Source organism: Vicugna pacos, chromosome 23 (genome assembly GCF_048564905.1).
Source record: "Vicugna pacos chromosome 23, VicPac4, whole genome shotgun sequence".
NCBI lineage: Eukaryota > Metazoa > Chordata > Mammalia > Artiodactyla > Camelidae > Vicugna > Vicugna pacos.
The window spans coordinates 23712061-23729629 of NC_133009.1; the positions used below are offsets into that span (position 1 = coordinate 23712061).

The window sequence follows — 17569 nt, forward strand, 5'->3', positions numbered from 1 at the left end:
CAGGTGGGATTTTTCCCAGCCCAAATCCTCAGTTTACCTGCTAAGCACTTTCTTATGAAAATCCCCAAAGTTCAGAATTCTAAGATATCAGGGGGCAAGTAGAGGCCGTATTTACAGCTGGGTGGTGGCTCTGTGATCCCAACAAGAGGCACGAGGTGAGATGCTTAATTTGCAAGGGTGCTGTTTCTCTGGAAGGGACCAGAAGAGAGTGAGGGATTGTGGCATGCAGGCAAGAACCCGCCACTATCGGATTCCACTCTGTGCCACTGAAACCTTGCAGACGTCTCGGACTGTAGGCATTAACCACCCTCCTTTTCAGATGAGGAAACTGAGGCTCAAAGATTTCCTTTGTCTACTCTCACACGTCTGACTGACTGCACCACCCTGGCTGAGGGGATGCAGTCTGGCCTCCCCACCCCAGTCCTTCACCATCAAGCCTCAGCCTGGCCCTTCAGATTCACTGTCTGTTCAGTTAGAGTGCAAAGAATGGAGATTAGGTGCTGGAGGGAAAGAAGAGAGCCACAGAGGAGGCTGGGCACTGGGGGGAAAGGAAGGAGGGGGAGGGGCAGATGGACAGGGGCCCTGAGTCAGTCTGGACGCTCATCTACATGCCCCCGCCTTGGGGCCTCTTTCCCGACCTGCGGAAACCTAGTCCCTAAGAGTCCACTTTTCACCAGGCTGCTTGGGTGACGCTTGTGTTTATGAAAGTTTGAGAACCGTCGAGGCCTGAGCTGGGCTATTGGGCTGTCCACTGCAGCAGTCACCAGCCATGTGGAGCCATTTGAGAGGAAATAAATTAAAATTTGAAATCCAGTTCCTCAATTACCCGAACCGAGTTTTAAGTGCTGGTGGTTATCGAGCCTCAGTGTCCATCTGGGATGTTAGTGTCCAGTTCTGCCCTGTTGCCCAGGCACCGTGGGAGGTTTGTGCCTCTCCTCGGGGGTCCTGTGTCAGGTGGTCCTCCCTGTGTCCTCAGAGGGTCCCCATGGGCCTGGGTGACTGCAGATTCGGCAGGAGTCTGCATGTGTCAAACAGTGACCAGTGATGCGGTCGCTCCTGGCCTGGGAGTGTCCCAGCCTTCAGTTCACAGGACAAAGCCTGTGTCCCGGCCCTTCCGATTGAAGATCTGGAAAAGATGCCGAGCAGGGCCCATCTCACTGATCAATGTCAGGATATCCCTTCTTTCCAGTTAAAAAGAAATACCGCGTGCAGGCATTTCCAGGGCCGGGCCGCCTCCTGTTTACTGCTCTCAAACTGCTCCAGCCGCAGATAAGGAAGAGCCGCCCTTTCTCCCCCTGTGCCCCGGCGCTTCCTGCCCCACTCCGAGCAGTCACTGCCGAGCAGGGCCTTTTTCCCAGGGGGTGGGGTGGGCGCCTCAGGGTCTCCAGCATGTGAGACAGCAGGGGACAGGGAGCCCGAGGGAAGTAATAGCAAGCAGGATGGTGGTGAGAAAGGGCCCAGGCCGGCCTGGCCCCAGGCACCCTGTGGGAACACACAGAAAACCACTTCACCTTCCACAGAAGTCAGGCCCCAACTCTCTGTCCCGGGGCCTCTCACCTCTGCACTTGATGGCAGCCCAGATCAGAAGCTGGCCACCCCCACTGGCCACCCCACCAGCTGACACTGTAACAGAGAAGAACAGACTTGACCCCATATGGGATCTGCTCCTTTAGCTCTAACCCTGGGCTCTGCTGCCTGAGTTTAGTCATGCTTCCTCCACGCAGGTTGTAAAACAACGTTGCCTGTAGCCTGAATAGATAGGACAGCCCATTCTCAAGGCTCTGGCCTTTAAAGCTATGACACTTTTCCATTCATACAGAGATAAAACTTTGCAGAACAGAGAATGACGATTGTCTTGCTGGAGGTTTACAGGAACATTGTGACCCGATCTATGTGAACAGCTGCAAGAACAAAGCATTCTTGCACTGGGAAGTTTGCAACAAAGCAGCCACACTCCCTCCTCTTTCAGTATAATTCCAGCTCTGGGAAGATGGCTCTTTGGGACACTAGTCCACCATCTTCTTAGTATGCTGGCTTTCCATATAATGTTACTAATCCTTGCCCCAGCAATCTGTCTCTTGATTTATTGGCTTGTGATGCAGTAAGCAGTACGAGCTTGAACTTGGTAACAACACGGGGCAGACTCTCCAGGTGATGGCAGACCCCACTGGAACCCTGTAGGCTCGGCCTCCTCCGGCCAGCCCAGTTGCCTGCCCCTGAGGCAAGCTGGTGACAGTCACCACTCTCAGTCTTTGCTTTCCAAATATGGCACAGGGACAGGTCACATGCTATTGGCTTAAAAGATCTACCTCATTCCTTTTCCTCTTACCTTGTCCTCCAGAGCCTCAGCTGATGAGTTGAGTTCCTGACTGGACAGTAAAACTGTCCTGCTCAACATTTAATGGTTGGTCTCTTAGTCTTTATTTTTGTTTTAACAAAATTTGGCTCTTTACATAAAGAGAAGTAATTCTGCCTTTAACTCCAAAGAGGACAGAGCTCTAGAGCATCACTTACCCACAAGATGGGCCTCCCATAGCCTCAGTGGGCTAATCCCCCCTCCAGGCCCAATGCTAATCCTAGAAGACAGCCCAGCTCTCCTAAATTGCCCTGGGCAGAGGGGAATCTATCGCAGGGCTCCCCTAGGCCACAGCAAACTGCCATGTCTAGAATCTTCTTTGTATGTCAGAACTCTGAACTCACCTCCCATCATGAATGTGGACAAGCCCCGGAGGCTGTGTGACCTCCAGCCGAACTGTCTCCAGGATGTTACCGCCCAGGCCCTGCATTAACAGATCGTTGTCACTGAAGGACATCAAAGGACTTGAAAGGTATCTCTCAAGCCTCCCCCTCCTCTCCCGTCCCCTCCATTCACATTCTTTTTCCGATGAGCAGGTCTCACAGGGACGTCACTGGGGAATTAGGCACAGCCCTGCCTCCGTCCCAGCAATCATGCATTTGGGTGGAGCTCTTTGCACCGTTAGCATTTGCTGGGGGAGGGGGTGTTTCAGATGCTACGAGGTCCATACATTATTACTAGAATTTTTAGAGTACTTATAAATAAATAGAAGATGCAATGGCTTCTGGGTAGAATTTAAAACTCCAGGGTAAATCCTAAACATGATTGGAATTCACCGACCTCAGGGACCTTGTATGAGGCTGAGACTGATGAGATTGTGAGAAACCTCTTCCTTTCCCCATCGAGCTCCCTTGTTATGGTGATCAGGGCTCTGAGCTGCAGACAACAGAATCTATTCTAGCTGATTTTCAGCGCTGGGATTTATTGAGGAGTATTAGAAAACTCACTGAAATGTTGCAAGGGCTGGAGGCACTATTTCCAAGCTCCCAGGAGCACCTCCCAACCCCTCACTGACAAATGGTCCTGGCAAGGTAGCTACTGTCATCTGCTAACCCAGAAGCACCTGCATTTGCAAATAAATGCCCTGATGCCTGCTTGTGGCATCACTTTCAACCCCAAATCTGACGTGGTTGCCTCGGTTTGGTAGAACCTGTCACGTGTCTGCAGCCTTGGGGCAAGGGAGCTGGGAAGCAGTGTTCTGGATGCTATGATAGGAAGGAAGACTCACAACTTGGGGGAAGCTTCCAAAATATGGAGAGACTGTAAAATTTGGGGTACCCACGGAAGTTCACTACACATGCAGAATTCCCCTTTCACTAATCACTGGGGGAGACAGGAAGTCCAGATTCAGAGCTATATTTTCTTGTTCTGCCTTCATTCCAGAGGCCTCCTGTTCAGAGTTCAATTTTAGAGGGAAAGGGGAAGTCTGTAGAAAAAAAGGTTTTGATTTTATTGTGACTTGTAGAGTCTGCCATTCTTTTATAGTCACGTGTGAGAAGTTTTAACAACTGTCCTCCATTGTTAGCGACGGCGCCTTGATCAGGTTACATTCTTTTAGGTCGTCTCTTGCCTGTGCAGTTTCTTCTGCCTGGGCTGTAGCTCTTCCCTCTGGTCACCGCCCACAATACCCGGACCAGGCGTTTGTGTGCGGGTCTGGGAGCCGGCCAGACAGACCTGGGTTAAAATCTAGCTCTGCCGCTATGTTGCTGGGTGACCTTATGAACGTTCCCTGATTTTTCTTCTCCTCAGTTTGCACATCTATAAAATAGGGATAATATTGCTGATCTTAGAAGGTCATTAAGGGGATAAATGGATGATGGATGCAAAGGGGCTCGGTAGATAGAGAGTAAGCCCTCGGGACTCCTCCTCTCTTTCCCATGGTATTTGGTACATACCCTGCTTACAGCACTTAGGCTGAACTGTGCCATTTGGACATTTAACAATTGCCTTATTTCAATAATATTTAAAACAAAGGTTTAATCATCTGTATCCCAAGCACACTGGGAAAAGCACGTAAGTGATATGAAGTTACTCCCACATTCAACTCTCTACTCCCCAGAGGGAGTCTCTGCTAAAAGTTCTGTGCATATCATTCTAAACACTTTATTTCCCTGCTTAACAAAATACCATGACCAGTTTATAAATTTGCTGCATCATTTTTTAAAGGGCAATACAAACTAATCCATAGTTTTATTTAACCAGGGGTCTATATTGGTTGTCATTAAATTTGTTTCAGATTTTTGTCACAAAAATCCCCATTCACAGTCACACCGCCATTTCTGGCACTCCTGTATCACAACCATAAACAGTCACAAGTGTTGTTAGATTCCGCTCTTTCAAAATAGTGGATTGATTTTCACTCATCTGAATAGCGCCTTTACCCCCACATTCTCTCCAACACTGGACCGTATCTAGCTTTAAAATTCTGGCCAACCTGATAGGTTAAAACCTGATAGGTCCATTTGTATTCCTCCTTCTGTAAAGTGCTTGTTGATATCATTTGCCCATTTTTCAACAGGTGGTCCTTTCCTTTTCGATTGTTATGATAGAGATCTCCATCCTCTGCCTGTTACAGGTGTTGTAAAATTGCTTTTTCTTCCAGGCAGTCATTTGTCTTTTTTAAGGATCTGTTTACTGTTCTGGGCTCTTGGAAGGCAGGGACCTGGCCATCTGCGGGCACCACTACCTGAGACAGTAGCTGGCTCAGTGCACGATCCCAGCAAGATCTGTTGCATAAATGAATGAATCTACACACAGATGGCAGACAAATCAAGGGAAAGTCAGTCTACATTAGTGAAAATTTCACATTAGGAGATTTTAAAATAAAATGTATCTTCTGGAAAATATGAATTATGTCTGTCCACTTTCTGAAAGCTTCATCTTCAGTTCGTTGAGATAAAAACCACTGTGGATCTTGGGGTTTACTTTTCAATTCTTCAAAATAAATGTGAAACAAATTTCATGTGGCAGTATTCACATGTATAAATGGCAAATAAAAATTAGAAAAATAGGTATCTACCTTGAATAAGAACTAAATAAAGCTTAACAAGATAGTGAATAATTGCATCATAAGAATGGTCATACAGACTGTTAAAATCAAGAGAATATCAAGGAATGATTAATCATTTAAAAATGACTTAATCATGGTAGGTTTGTATCATGGAAAAAACCCAGAATTCCTAGCTTGGCACTTGTCAATTGAGTGATCAAGTTAAGTCCCTTAACTTCGATTTCATCTGTAAGTTGGGCAAAAATATCTGCCCAGACTATTTCAAGCATCCATCCATCTATCTATCCATCCATCCATCTGGCCATCCTTTCATCAGTTTGCTCATTCATTTATTCTAAACTTAGCAGACATCTCACAGTGTAGGTTGAATTAACTTAAATGAGACTCATGTAAAGGTGACTCACAAACTATAAACAAATACAATGGTAATGTGAGAGATAACTTTAAAAAAAATTAGCTTATAAAGTTGGAGTAGAAAATATATCTGTGCTACCTCAAGAATATAATGGACAAAAACAATGATACAACTTTTGGAACATACAGAAATAGAGCTTATTTAAAATACAGCGATGGTCATAGTGAGACTGGAGCGGGATAAAGTTTTTATTATATTGATGTATTTGCACAAATACACACACTGAAAACATGTAAGTACACACATTTATCTACTCCACAATATACACACTCGTTGCAGTGCAGGCAGGTATGTGGATGGCATCTGTGGGACACAGAATCAGCTCACCAAGGACGGCTGCTCCGTCTGTGCAGGTTGTGCTCCAGGGAGAAGAGACCGACATAGACTGGCATAACAGCTCCTGGGACAGTCATGTCTGCAAGTGGCCCCTTCACCAGCTCTCATCTTATTTCATCCTTGCAACCCTGTGAGGTAGGTAGCATCAATTTTAGAGAGGAGGAAGCTGAATTATTAGAAAGTGGCTAGTCTTGCTCTTCAATCTAAGTCTTCGGTTTTTAAACTCCAAATCTCCCGATTTTTTTTTAAAGACCCGGCTACTTCAGACTTGGGTGATTCTAAAATGCTTGAGACTATCTGAATCCTAGTTTCAACATTTTTTCATATCTCCCATTTAAAAAAATTTTTTTACTTGTGCAGTGATTTGCTTTGCAAACTCCTTTTTCTTGGAGGGCATCAATTTTGCTTTTTAAGGACTGCAGCTTTCTTGGAAATAGAGGTTCTACATCATGAGAGGCCTTCCTCTGTGTCCTGAGTGCAATGGACTTTGGGGAAAGTTTTGTTACTTCAGCACAGCAAGATGCTGAAGAGTGCCTGCTCTCAATAGCTTGGTCTAATGAAGGAGACAGATAGCCAGACAATTATAATAGCAGGTGACGGGTGCTGAAGGCAAAACTTGGTGTCAGAGAGACTCCCTACTCCAATGGAATTGTGGCGTTTGAGCAAGTGACGTCATTTGTAGTTCCTTTCAGGACGGCTCAAACTGCTTGAATAGATTGATCAGCCTGACTCTTCCAAGACCCAAGTATGACATCAAAATACAGAGAATATAAAACCTTCCCTCCATCTCTGAAGGGGCTCAAGATGAGTTCTCCCAACCCAGTGTGGTTTTAGAGAATCAACTCACAGATGAGAAAAATCACAGTTTTTGTTTCCAAGGCAGGATTTGTACCTAAATTAGTTTTCTGAATCATAGTGATTTAGAGAAAGGATTGAATTTTGTCTCAAAATTGGCTTTTCTAACCTATGCTTACTCTCTGATGGTAACGTGTAGATATTTACCAAAGTGCTGTGTGATTTGTCATGACTGGCAGGGAAGTCATTCACAGAAGGAAATTTACCCTACCTGCTAATCACAGCCTAGGGTCCGTTTCAGGGTAGGGCAAAGAAATCCAAGTTGGGATCTGTGAACGAATTTTTCAACAGTTCAAGAGTATTCAGTATATATCTATTTCATCTGATATACATGACAAATAACAAACATGCACTTCAGAAAACTGAAGGTGAAAGAGATCAAACCACAGTAAAGAACAAACCCTGGTGAATATCAGTCTGAGTGAGGATGTCGCCAGAGACTTGCGTGTTTCTCAAATGCCTTTCCTCAGATCTCTGCAGGAAAAGAAATTTTGCTGGAGGGAGGATAAAGCTTGTGGCTTTCCATGTCCCATGCTTCAAGGCTACATTGAATTAAGCACTTCCTTGCTGCCAGAATGCAGAGAACAAGGTCGCCCTGAAGACCAGAGAGCTGCCCAAGGCAGAACAACTCTCATAGGAGTGGGGAGCATCCAACAAAGGTCACATTTAAGACTATTGTAAAAAAATGATATTTCACATTCTCAACCAGTATTTAAAACATCTGGTAAAGTTTTGCCTGGAGATACTCACACACATACATGTGTAATTTAGGTATCCATACCTAAAAACACACACAGCCACTACCTTGTAAGGTTGTACAATTTGTTTTATATCTCTTTACGCTTTTTGCTCTGGCCTATTAATACTGCTTCTGGCCAGTTTAATATGTTTTATGTAAATAAAAAGGATAAATTCTATAGATTAAGACAATTAAAGGACAATTATTGAACTGTCACAAAACTATTAAACTGGTATATTTAATGTGGAAAAAAAGAAAAACCTAGACTTTCTTTTTAAATCAGTAAGATTTGTAAATGATCATATTATGTTGCAAAAGCAGTAACACTAGAGTAGTTTTTTTTAAACTCTTAGAGGTTTGTTCTCTTAAGCAGGCTAACCAGGCTCTTTGTAATCTTGTTTAAGTTATTGATTTACTTAGCAAATCCTTTCACTTTTAAATAGTGGAAAGCTCAAGTCCAGTTCATTGAACAAAAATGTCCAATTAGTGGGTAAAGTAGAACAAATTTTACCCTGATTGTTACTCTGCCGCAAATTAAAACCAGTTCTTATAAGAACCTTAGCAGGTTACAAAGAAATATACCTGTTGCTGCAAAGAATCTACTCTTCACTTTTTAGGAAGGTGTAGATTGTGTGACAGAAAGTTATGTGGAAAAAAAATATGATTAGAAGAGTGAATGTCAAAATATAGCTATTCCAGTTGATCTGAGGACATAAAGTGTAACTTCAGTTTCACTATGATAGTCACAGGGTCAGAGGGAGCACAGAGTCGATAGTAATAAAAACAAGATCATGAAATGGATCCAATCTTAGCTGTCAGATGAGAATGGTGGAGGTGTGGGCCAGTATTTTAAATGTTGGCTTAAATCCCCTAGGAAGAGGGCACGTGTGCTCTACAGAATTCCAGTCAACAAATTGGGGCATTGACTCAACCTCTTACTCAAAATTGTAAGTGTGTGGGTCTCAAGTTTCCTTAAAAGAAAACCCATAAGGCTTGGAAGAGCCCTTTCTTCTACTGTGACTCCTGAACTCAGAACATTATTTATTCCATGCCCACCCCTCCCCCAGTTTAAATTGCACTCTCACGCTCCAGGTCTCAGGAAGGCAGACTTTCAGGCAGCAAACATCCATTAGGCTCTGCTGAGTTAGGAAACTGTGTCCTAGTTGGAACTTGTCAAGTTCATGTTCTAACTGATGGATTAGGGGAGTTGAAAGAAACTGTGTCGATCCTGGTTACTTAATGAGTTAAGCGTGCATGCTGTGGTTTTTAAGGCTGATGAAAAGAGAAATGACACTTTTTTTTCCATAAAAAATCCAAAATTAGGGCAGTTAAAACATTGTTAAGAACAAAAGGCACAAGAGTCTATTAATCAACCATGGATATTCATCACTTATCTTTTTTTCTATATATTTAATGCAAAGATAAGAAACCTCTTGGTGTACAAAATCAAACACTAATGAAAAAGGCTGTTTTACAAAAAACATTGTGAATTAATATAACAACTGAAGATAAACAAACTAAAATGAACTAAATGCCAGCAAACATTCTGGAAAGATCCATGAGGGTATAAAGGATATTTGAACATGATAGTTCCTTCTGCACTAAAAAAAGTCCTCTCATGAGTCAACATATTTCTACTTTCATGGTTATGTCGGCAACTTATGAAGAAAACCCAACTGAGTCTTTGGATTTTTTTTTTTTAACAGAGGCTTAAATTTTCTTCTAAAACGACTCTCCTCATTAAAGAGAAAAGATACAGCTGTTTTCAAAGTCATTGTTTCCTCATATTTCCTTTAGAATCTGTCCTAACTGCTGGTGGAAAGATGATTTCCATGTGAGACAATGTGAATGAGGAACATTTCCTAATCTTCTGTCAGACCACATTTGTTAAAATTACTCTTCAAATCACCCGTTGCAAAAGTTTAAAAATTTGGAATGACTAAGGCTGGGGCATAGATTATTGTAATGAAATATAATATAATAAGGTCTTAGCAAAACTTTAAAGAACATTGTTTTAGGAGGATGTGCATTTTATAGCAATTACACACAAGAAATGAATATACACAGATGAGGCTGTGTGGTTTATTTCAGACAATACAGATCTTCTATGTGAAAAACTTTGTGCTCTTGGCCTATTCCACTTTTCAATCAAGAAGGAATTTTAAAAAGTGATCTTGCAAGGAAGAAGTCAGGAACAAATTGGTAACACAGAATCAGATCTCAAAGGTATATTCTGTTGTAACAGAGTACGAAAATCTTTTCATCAGCAAATAGGACCCTTTTCCCTATGTACAATTTAGTCTGTTCTCTGTGTCGCAATTGTCTACAAGAGGACGATGGATGAAAGTTCTTTGCGGAACAGAACTAGAAACAGTGATCCTTGGCTGCTCAGTAATGAGGAATAATTTTTTTTTTTAAAGCTTTCCAGTCGCAGCTAACGAATTAGCTACAAAATTCCTGCATGAAAAATATAGTCAATTCAAATCCAAAGTCTGTAGGTGTAATTAATGTGGAAAGGGTCCAGCCACGTTCAAAGTTCAGGGTAATTAAGCAGAGGGGTGGGGGTGGGAGGGAAGACAGGCCCCTCTGGCCTTCTGGAACCAGAGCAGGTGCAAAGCAGTGCAGATGAACATCAGCGCCTGATTGGGGCCCAAGGGAGAAGACAAAGCTAACAGGGAGGAACAAATCTGACTCCATATTGGATCTGTTCCTTTAGCTCTAACCCTGGGCTCTGTTTCCTGTGCTGAGTCATGCTGGTTCTGCACCTTTTTGTAAAAGAACGTTGCCTGTCGCCTGAAATATACAGGACGGCCCATTCTCCAGGCTCTGACCTTTAAGGGTATGACACTTATCCATTCATACAGAGACAAAAAGTTGCAGGACAGATTATAACATTTGTCTTGTTGGAGGATTACAGGAACATCGTGCCCTGACCTACGTGGACAGCTGCAAGAGTGAAGGACTCCTGACACCAAGAAGTTTGCAACAACCAGCTACAGCTCCTCCCCCTTTTTAGTATAAAAGGAGCCTGAATTCTGACTGTGTAAGATGGTTCTCCAGGACATTAGTCTGCCATCTTGTCGATCTGCTGGCTTTCCGAATAGAGTCGTTATTCCTTGTCCTGTCACCTCGGCTCATGATTTACTGGCCTGTTGTGTGGCGAGCAGATAGAGTCTGGACTTGGTAACAAAAGGGTGTCTCCTCTCTTCCTCCTAAGACCCTTTCTCTTCAGTTTTTATTTTCTAAATGAAACAACACAGCTCACGTGAAAGTCTTTCAGGTTGGACTCTCTGTAAAGAAGTTTGCTTCTCCTGGTGCCCTTCAATTCAATCTGTGTCTGTGCTCAGCAAAAAAAAAAAAAAAAAAAACTTTGGATCGCTAAATTTGCACTAGCCAACTTTATGCTTACACGTTTCAGAAGAAAAAGAAAGAAGCCAGCGTTGGGGATTGTGAAGTCCTATTTTCAAGTGTTCCCTTCTCTTCCCCACTTCCTCAGATTTTTCTAACAGAATTAAGTGCACTGGAGCTGTACATGTGGTCCCAAACGTCAGGGCCAAAAACGAACTTGTCTGAAGAGGCAGCTTAGCAGCAGTGCTGACAGTGCGGCAGAGACCTAGTGGATTGAGTTTCCTCTAAGCTGCTTGAGAGGCAGCTGTCATGCTTGAGCCAAAAGTTATTTCCATCTCTAAGTGAACTAACAGACTATCATCCTGTCTCCCTGGGGCTGGTCCTCCTTCCTGTGCTGTATCACAGCCTGTTTTGGGTCCTGCACTTGGGCGGGGAGTTTGACAATCTTACTTGTCCAGAGACCATAATTGCTCAATCAGTGCTTTAATTGCTTAAAACCCAGTCATGAGAAGAACTGTGGAGTGAACTGGGGATGTTAGTGGGAGGACATGATTACTGCTGTCAAGTATCTTTCGGGATGCCATCTGGCAGAAAGATGAGAGATGTGTGTTTTCGCTTCAGAGAACAGAATGAGGATCAAACAAGACGAAAAGTACAGGACAAAAGATCTGGGTTCAGCCAAGGTAGGCATATAGTAAGTTTCCTGTCACTGAAGAATTCAAGCAAAGGCTGGAGAGCGACTTAACAGAAACGTGGTTTGGTGGAGGTGGGCTGGAGTCAGTGAATGTAACCCCTTCCAACTCTTGATAGCTCTTTTCAGGTCCTGAATAATATGCGGCTCTAATTTGGAAAACTATTCTTAGAAAATAATATAACTTCTGGAAAGAACATTGTATTTAGAAATCTTCCGGCCAGTTTTCTCCAGAGGACCAAACTGGAGGCAGAGCCCAGAAGGAAGCAGAAGGCAGTGGAACTCTCCCTGAACGGGGCAGGAATGCACACAGTTTCAGATGACACCCCGCAAAGAGGCTGTGTCATGTGAGGAATTACCCAGAGAGCGAGCTCCAACAGCTCGATGACTGTAGCTTGATCTAACATAAGATACACGAGTGTCATTTAAGATGCTGCCCGAAGGCTCTGCGTTTCCAGGTGTTAGTTGCACAATAAAATCATCCCTGCGCGTCTTGAGACGCTGCTTAACACAGGAGAAGGCAGCTGTCTGAACATGTCCCCTGAGGGTCAGAGATGGAAACAAAACTTCATAGAACAAGTTCGTCTTCTCTGAAAGCTTCAAGGGGCTGAGGTTCATCTGACCTGGGGCTATCTTGGTCATCGGGCAACTTATCTTAAGAAGTGTAGCACTTTTTCAGGTGATCACCTCTCTTCATCTCTGCTCTTCTTTCTGTGGCACTGACATAACTGTCACCTGACACAAGATGATGCCCGTGACTCCTGGCTTAGGAGCTATAATAATAGAACAACTGTATGTTTTAGCTAATGCAGAAAAAGACAAATTTGGATATAAATGTGTCATTGGTTTCAAGTAAAGTCTACCTATGCAGACAGGTGGAATGCACTATTTAAATGCTTGGTAATTAAGTTTTGAATGAGGCCTCACCAAAAATATACATTTTAATGTTGTGTAGCTCTCTTAGAACCAGTATTTATTTTGAACAATCCAAAGTCCTAATTACTGACAACTAAATGCTCCAGAATAAGGGTATCAGATAACTATAAATGCCAGGGAGAAATGAAACTCCCAGGTAATTCAAACTCTAAATCTCTGACTCTCTGCTATGGGAGGGTTAGAGAGAGAGAAAAAACAGTAACTTTTTAAGCTGGGTATAAATGTGAAAAAAGCAACTATACTTTTTGAAAATATAAAATTCAAAATGGCGGGGTGGGGTATTTAAAAAAGAAAGCCAACACTCATTAGAAACTCGAGTTGTTGATTGTTCACATGGAATCTAAAAATATTTCATGGTTTTAAACAAAGTGTTCCTGTATTTTGGGGTTCCCTTTCTTAAACTTTTGGATTTTACTTCCATTTCAAAGGAACAATTGAGGCACTGATTTAATACTATATTTATTAAAGTGTTTTTATTAACAAACTTTCACCAGAAAGTTCCGAGTGTGTTAATACAGCAGGCACATTGGCTTCAATGTTTGGTATCTGACAGTCCACAGAATTGCACTTAACTCTCACAATTCTGCCACAACTTTGTGGATTGTTTGGGCAGGGCCTAAAACCAGCCTCCCCCATTAAATGGTTAAATATAAATTTTGGTTCACTCTGATTTAAATGTTCTGAGTTCACAATGACATCAGTCTGTGACAAGCCCGGCTCCGCTTGCCTTTCTGCTTTGTTGGTCTGATTCACTGAACCCGAGTCCTTGTTTGCAGCCCCTCCGCTGCCCTCCATGTTTCCGATGTCTCTACTTTTACCAAGTCCCCTTGGGTGAGTCTCAGGATCACAGCATGCTTTCTGTAAAGCTCCAGCGCTTTTGCAGACAAACGATGGCTCTGCCACCTTTGGAAGATGCTCCTCTATGCTCTGAAGGCTGTGGACGCTGGTCTTCCCCATTTTCTCCTGGGCTTGAATGTGCTGCACTGGGTGGAGGAAGAAACCCCTAGGCAGAGAATTCTGCACTCCCGGCGGTTTCACTCTGCCCTGTAGGCAGGGACAGTGGTGGATGTGTGGGATGGGATGCATGAGGCCCTCGGGGGCTGGCTGTGCAGCCTTCAGAGGTGCCAGGCCATTCTGGACATGCACAAAACCGCTCGCAGTCGGAGCACACTGGTGGCACAAGCAGTCAGCCACCTGCTGGCAAGAGCGTGGGCCATATTTCAAATGTCTGTAGGCGTCTGGGCAGCTACATCGCTGATTCAGAAAGAAGTGACACACGGTGTGCTGCTCGAGAGAGGGCTGTAACAAGGCAGTGCCAGCTTCAGTTTTGGTGCTTTGGTTGAGCTCGCTGTTGTAAGCTGTGTGTACTGACATCCCTAAATTCTTGGCCTGGCTGTTGAAAAACTCTGAGCAGATGTGGGTCTCTTCGTAAGTGGTCTTCTCAGAGGCCGGGCAGCTGTGGGACGCCAGGGGTTCTAATTCATAAAACTCGTGCTCCATTTCAGATTTCTGGCTCCTGGGATCTAAATGGTAAGCGTTCATAGTATGTGTCTTGCTTTGTCCCTTGTCACCAGGACTCGGGGACAAGGCATGGGAGAAGGCACTGCACTGGAGTTTTTTAGGTAAAGGAATCTGACCACAGGTACCCTGCGGCCCAAGGCACCGACACATGCACTGGAAGAAGAAGGTGGCGAACGCCCAGCTGATGCACATGATGAGCATCAGGAAGGTGCCCAGCTGGGTGTAGGCCAGGACCGTGGAGGGCATCATCATGGCCCCAGCCACGAAGGTGGTCAGAGCGGCCATGGCGATGGCCGAGCCCATGCGACTCAGAGAGAAGATCACCTTTCCTTCTCGGTCAGCATCCGGGGCCAAGCGGTAGGCAACCCCGTAATGGACAGCAAAGTCCACAGACAGGCCAACTGCAACCGAAATGGTGACCGATTCCAAAACATTTAGCTCCCAGCCCAGCAGGACCAGAGAACCCACGGTGACAAATATAGTTCCAGCGATGGAAATGATGGCGTAGAGGCTTATGATGATGTTCCATGTGGTAAGCAGCATCACACTAAAGGCCACAGCCACGGAGAGCCCCATGGCGATGAGGGTGCCGTCGGAGAGGCTGTCCTGGAGGTCATAGAACTCCAGATTGCTGACAAACCAGCCGTTGCTGAGGCCCTCGGGTGCAGAACTCAGCTCACTGGAAATCCACGAGTCCACCTCTTTATAAAACTGATGCATCTTTTCATAAGCCAGCGTGAAGAGGTAGGTACTCTGGAACTCGAGCACGACTGCCCTGATGGTATCATTGATGTCAAACCTCGGCCCTGGGGTTTTGCTGTCTAAATGGTACCCCGTGCTCCTTTCCAGCTCCATGATGGCTCTCTTGATGCACAGTTCGAACACCTCTTGCTTATAGGGGAAGCTCCAGTGGCTGCAGCACGGGTACAGGGCGGGCTCATCACAGTCCTGGTTTTCCATCCACTGCTTGAATGTCTCAATGAAGCAGCTTGTGAAGTCCTGGTCGTCCGTCTGGTAAAAGAACGTCTGATTTCTCAGTTTTTGACAAAAGTGCAAAATCCAGACCTGGGAAGCCGGGCTGGCAATGTTAAAGCTGCTGTCTAACGTCAGCTTCCCCTTGCTCTTAGGGTTGAGCGGGTTGCCGTTGTCTTCCGGGGACACGCCCCAGATGACGGTGATGGGCATGTGGAGCTCCTCTCCGTGGTGCACGCGCTCGAACATGAAGAGCTTCTTGTACTCAGCGTCGTAACGTTCGAAAGGGTGGGACGCCCTGAACACCTGGAACTCGGACAGCTCCAAGGAGGGCAGCTTCATCTTCGGGTTGATGCACACGATGTAGGCCCCGCCCACCGTCAAGGCAAGGAACCAGAACAGCCAAAGGTAGCGAAACTTAATGACGATGCACGGCAGTACTTTTTCAAAAAAAATCCGAGATGCTTCTGAGACGGCAAACAGGACTTTGTGGCACTTCTGACAGGCCACCGTCCAGCAGCTTTTGTTATCGTATATCTGCGGCTGGGGCCTCTTGAAGCAACTGAATAGATTGAGAAGATACCGCTCGTGCAGAACGACCACCGCCGGGAGCCACGTGACCATCAAAACGTAGTTCACCAAGATAGCGGTCCCCGCGTAAACCCCAAAGCATCTGATTGCCGTAATATTGCTCACGTAGTTGGCATAAAAGGCAGCCGCGGTGGTGAAGCTGGTGACGAACATGGAGAGGGCGGCGTGTTGCAGAGTGATGCTCACCGTCTCCGAGGTTTCGGCGTGAGGCTTGTCAAACTTGGTGTAGTTCCACACATCACACAGGACAAAGGCGTCATCCGCTCCAATTCCAACCAAAATGATGAGTGCGGTGAGGTTCATAAAAGGGAAAAATTCAAAGTTGAAGACCACGCGGTAGAGAAAATAGGAGACAATCAGGGAACTGATGATTGCAAACATAGTCATCAGGGTGATAAACATGGACTTGGTGTAGACACACATGACTGAAAGCACGATCACGATGGCGATGGCGGGATACACGGTATCCATCAGAAGATAATCCTGAAACAGACTGTGCTTGATGCCGAACTCAATCCCCGTGACGGTGGTGACGCCGTCAGAGGAGTTCCAGTTTTCGAAGTTGTCCAGGTAAATGTTCATCATGCTCTCCCCTTTCTCCGTGGGCGAGAAGAGCATGCTGTACTTCAAGGAGGGCGTGGCGTAGTCCGCGGTCTTTGGGGCCATGAAGTCTTTGTCCACCAGGTAGTGGAGGATCTGGTACACGGCGTTGTACTTGGTGCACTTTCGCGGCACGTTCGTGCACTTGAGCTGGTCCTTCCTCCGGGCCGCCATGTCCCAGCAGTCCGGCTCCAGGGTGCCGTTCTGGTAGTGTTTGGCGCAGGTCCGAAGTAGCTTCAAGGTGTGAGAAACGTCTCGCTCGACGATTTTCTGACAGGAGGACCTGTTGTTGAGAATCGCGATGTAGTTGCCCAGCGTCCAGCTGGGGCAGCAGGAAGCAGCCGTGGTCCTCTGGCAGAGATCGCCGAACTGGGGGTGCGCTCTGATCTGCAGAGACAGAGACACGCGGGAAGGACTGCCGTTTAAAATCAGTTCACTGAAAGGTCTGAATTACGGTGGCCTTGAGGGATGGGAAAGTCACAGAAGCTAAATCAGCATCCTCTGAATTTGGTGTCAGTTTGAATACAAGGTTAGAGTCCCCCACCAAAGCTCTCTTAATGTTGCAGAGGGTGCATTTTGAACAACAAACCACTGTTTGGGGATGACACACAAGTGTGAAACAGTTTCAGTCAATGCCAGCTTAGTTTCAAAAAGGAGACAAAATTAACACCTCTTTAGTAAACACGCCTGTTCAAAGACAGTTTAAAAAGCAACACAATGGACAGGCTGTGAAGCTCATGTATATACACTTACGGGATTAATTAAGAGAACAACTGTCCAACTGATATAGGAAACACATTTGTGGCTTTGCCTAAACTTTCTGGTAATCAGCATGAAATTCTTGGTGACAAAGGTACTGTATTTCAATCAACTTAGTTGGAGGCAAAGATGATATTCTCTAGAAAACTAGCAGTGAATCAAAAAGTGATTCTGTCACTGTGCTGTACATCTGAAACTAACATAATACGATAAATTAACCATATTTTTTAAGGTGCTATCACGTAACAAAATCTAGATAAAAATTGGGAGATATTTTTAATTAGGTAAAGACTTATTGGTATTACTCTGTGTGCACTTTAGTTTAGGGTTGTTTAATCAAAAGTAAGTTCAAGATGTCGTGAAGGCAGGAAGGGCCCCAACCAACCACAGGAAAAATTTGAAACCAGTTTTTTAACCATCTTGGATATTCATGGATGTAA

The 17569-nt window shown here is 44.9% G+C and overlaps 1 protein-coding gene across 13 annotated transcripts in view; it reads right to left on the reverse strand.

The window, feature by feature from the left end:
- Positions 1 to 13129: 13129 nt before the first annotated feature.
- The window catches only part of DISP1 (dispatched RND transporter family member 1), a 174065-nt gene continuing 169625 nt past the window's right edge, over positions 13130 to 17569 (reverse strand). For all 13 annotated transcript variants that reach the window (XM_031690105.2, XM_072948691.1, XM_072948687.1 and 10 more), the window contains one exon: positions 13130 to 16757. In XM_031690105.2, the coding sequence (XP_031545965.1) occupies positions 13149 to 16757 (3609 nt within the window). In that variant the 3' untranslated portion in view covers positions 13130 to 13148. The remainder of the gene's footprint in view (positions 16758 to 17569) is intronic.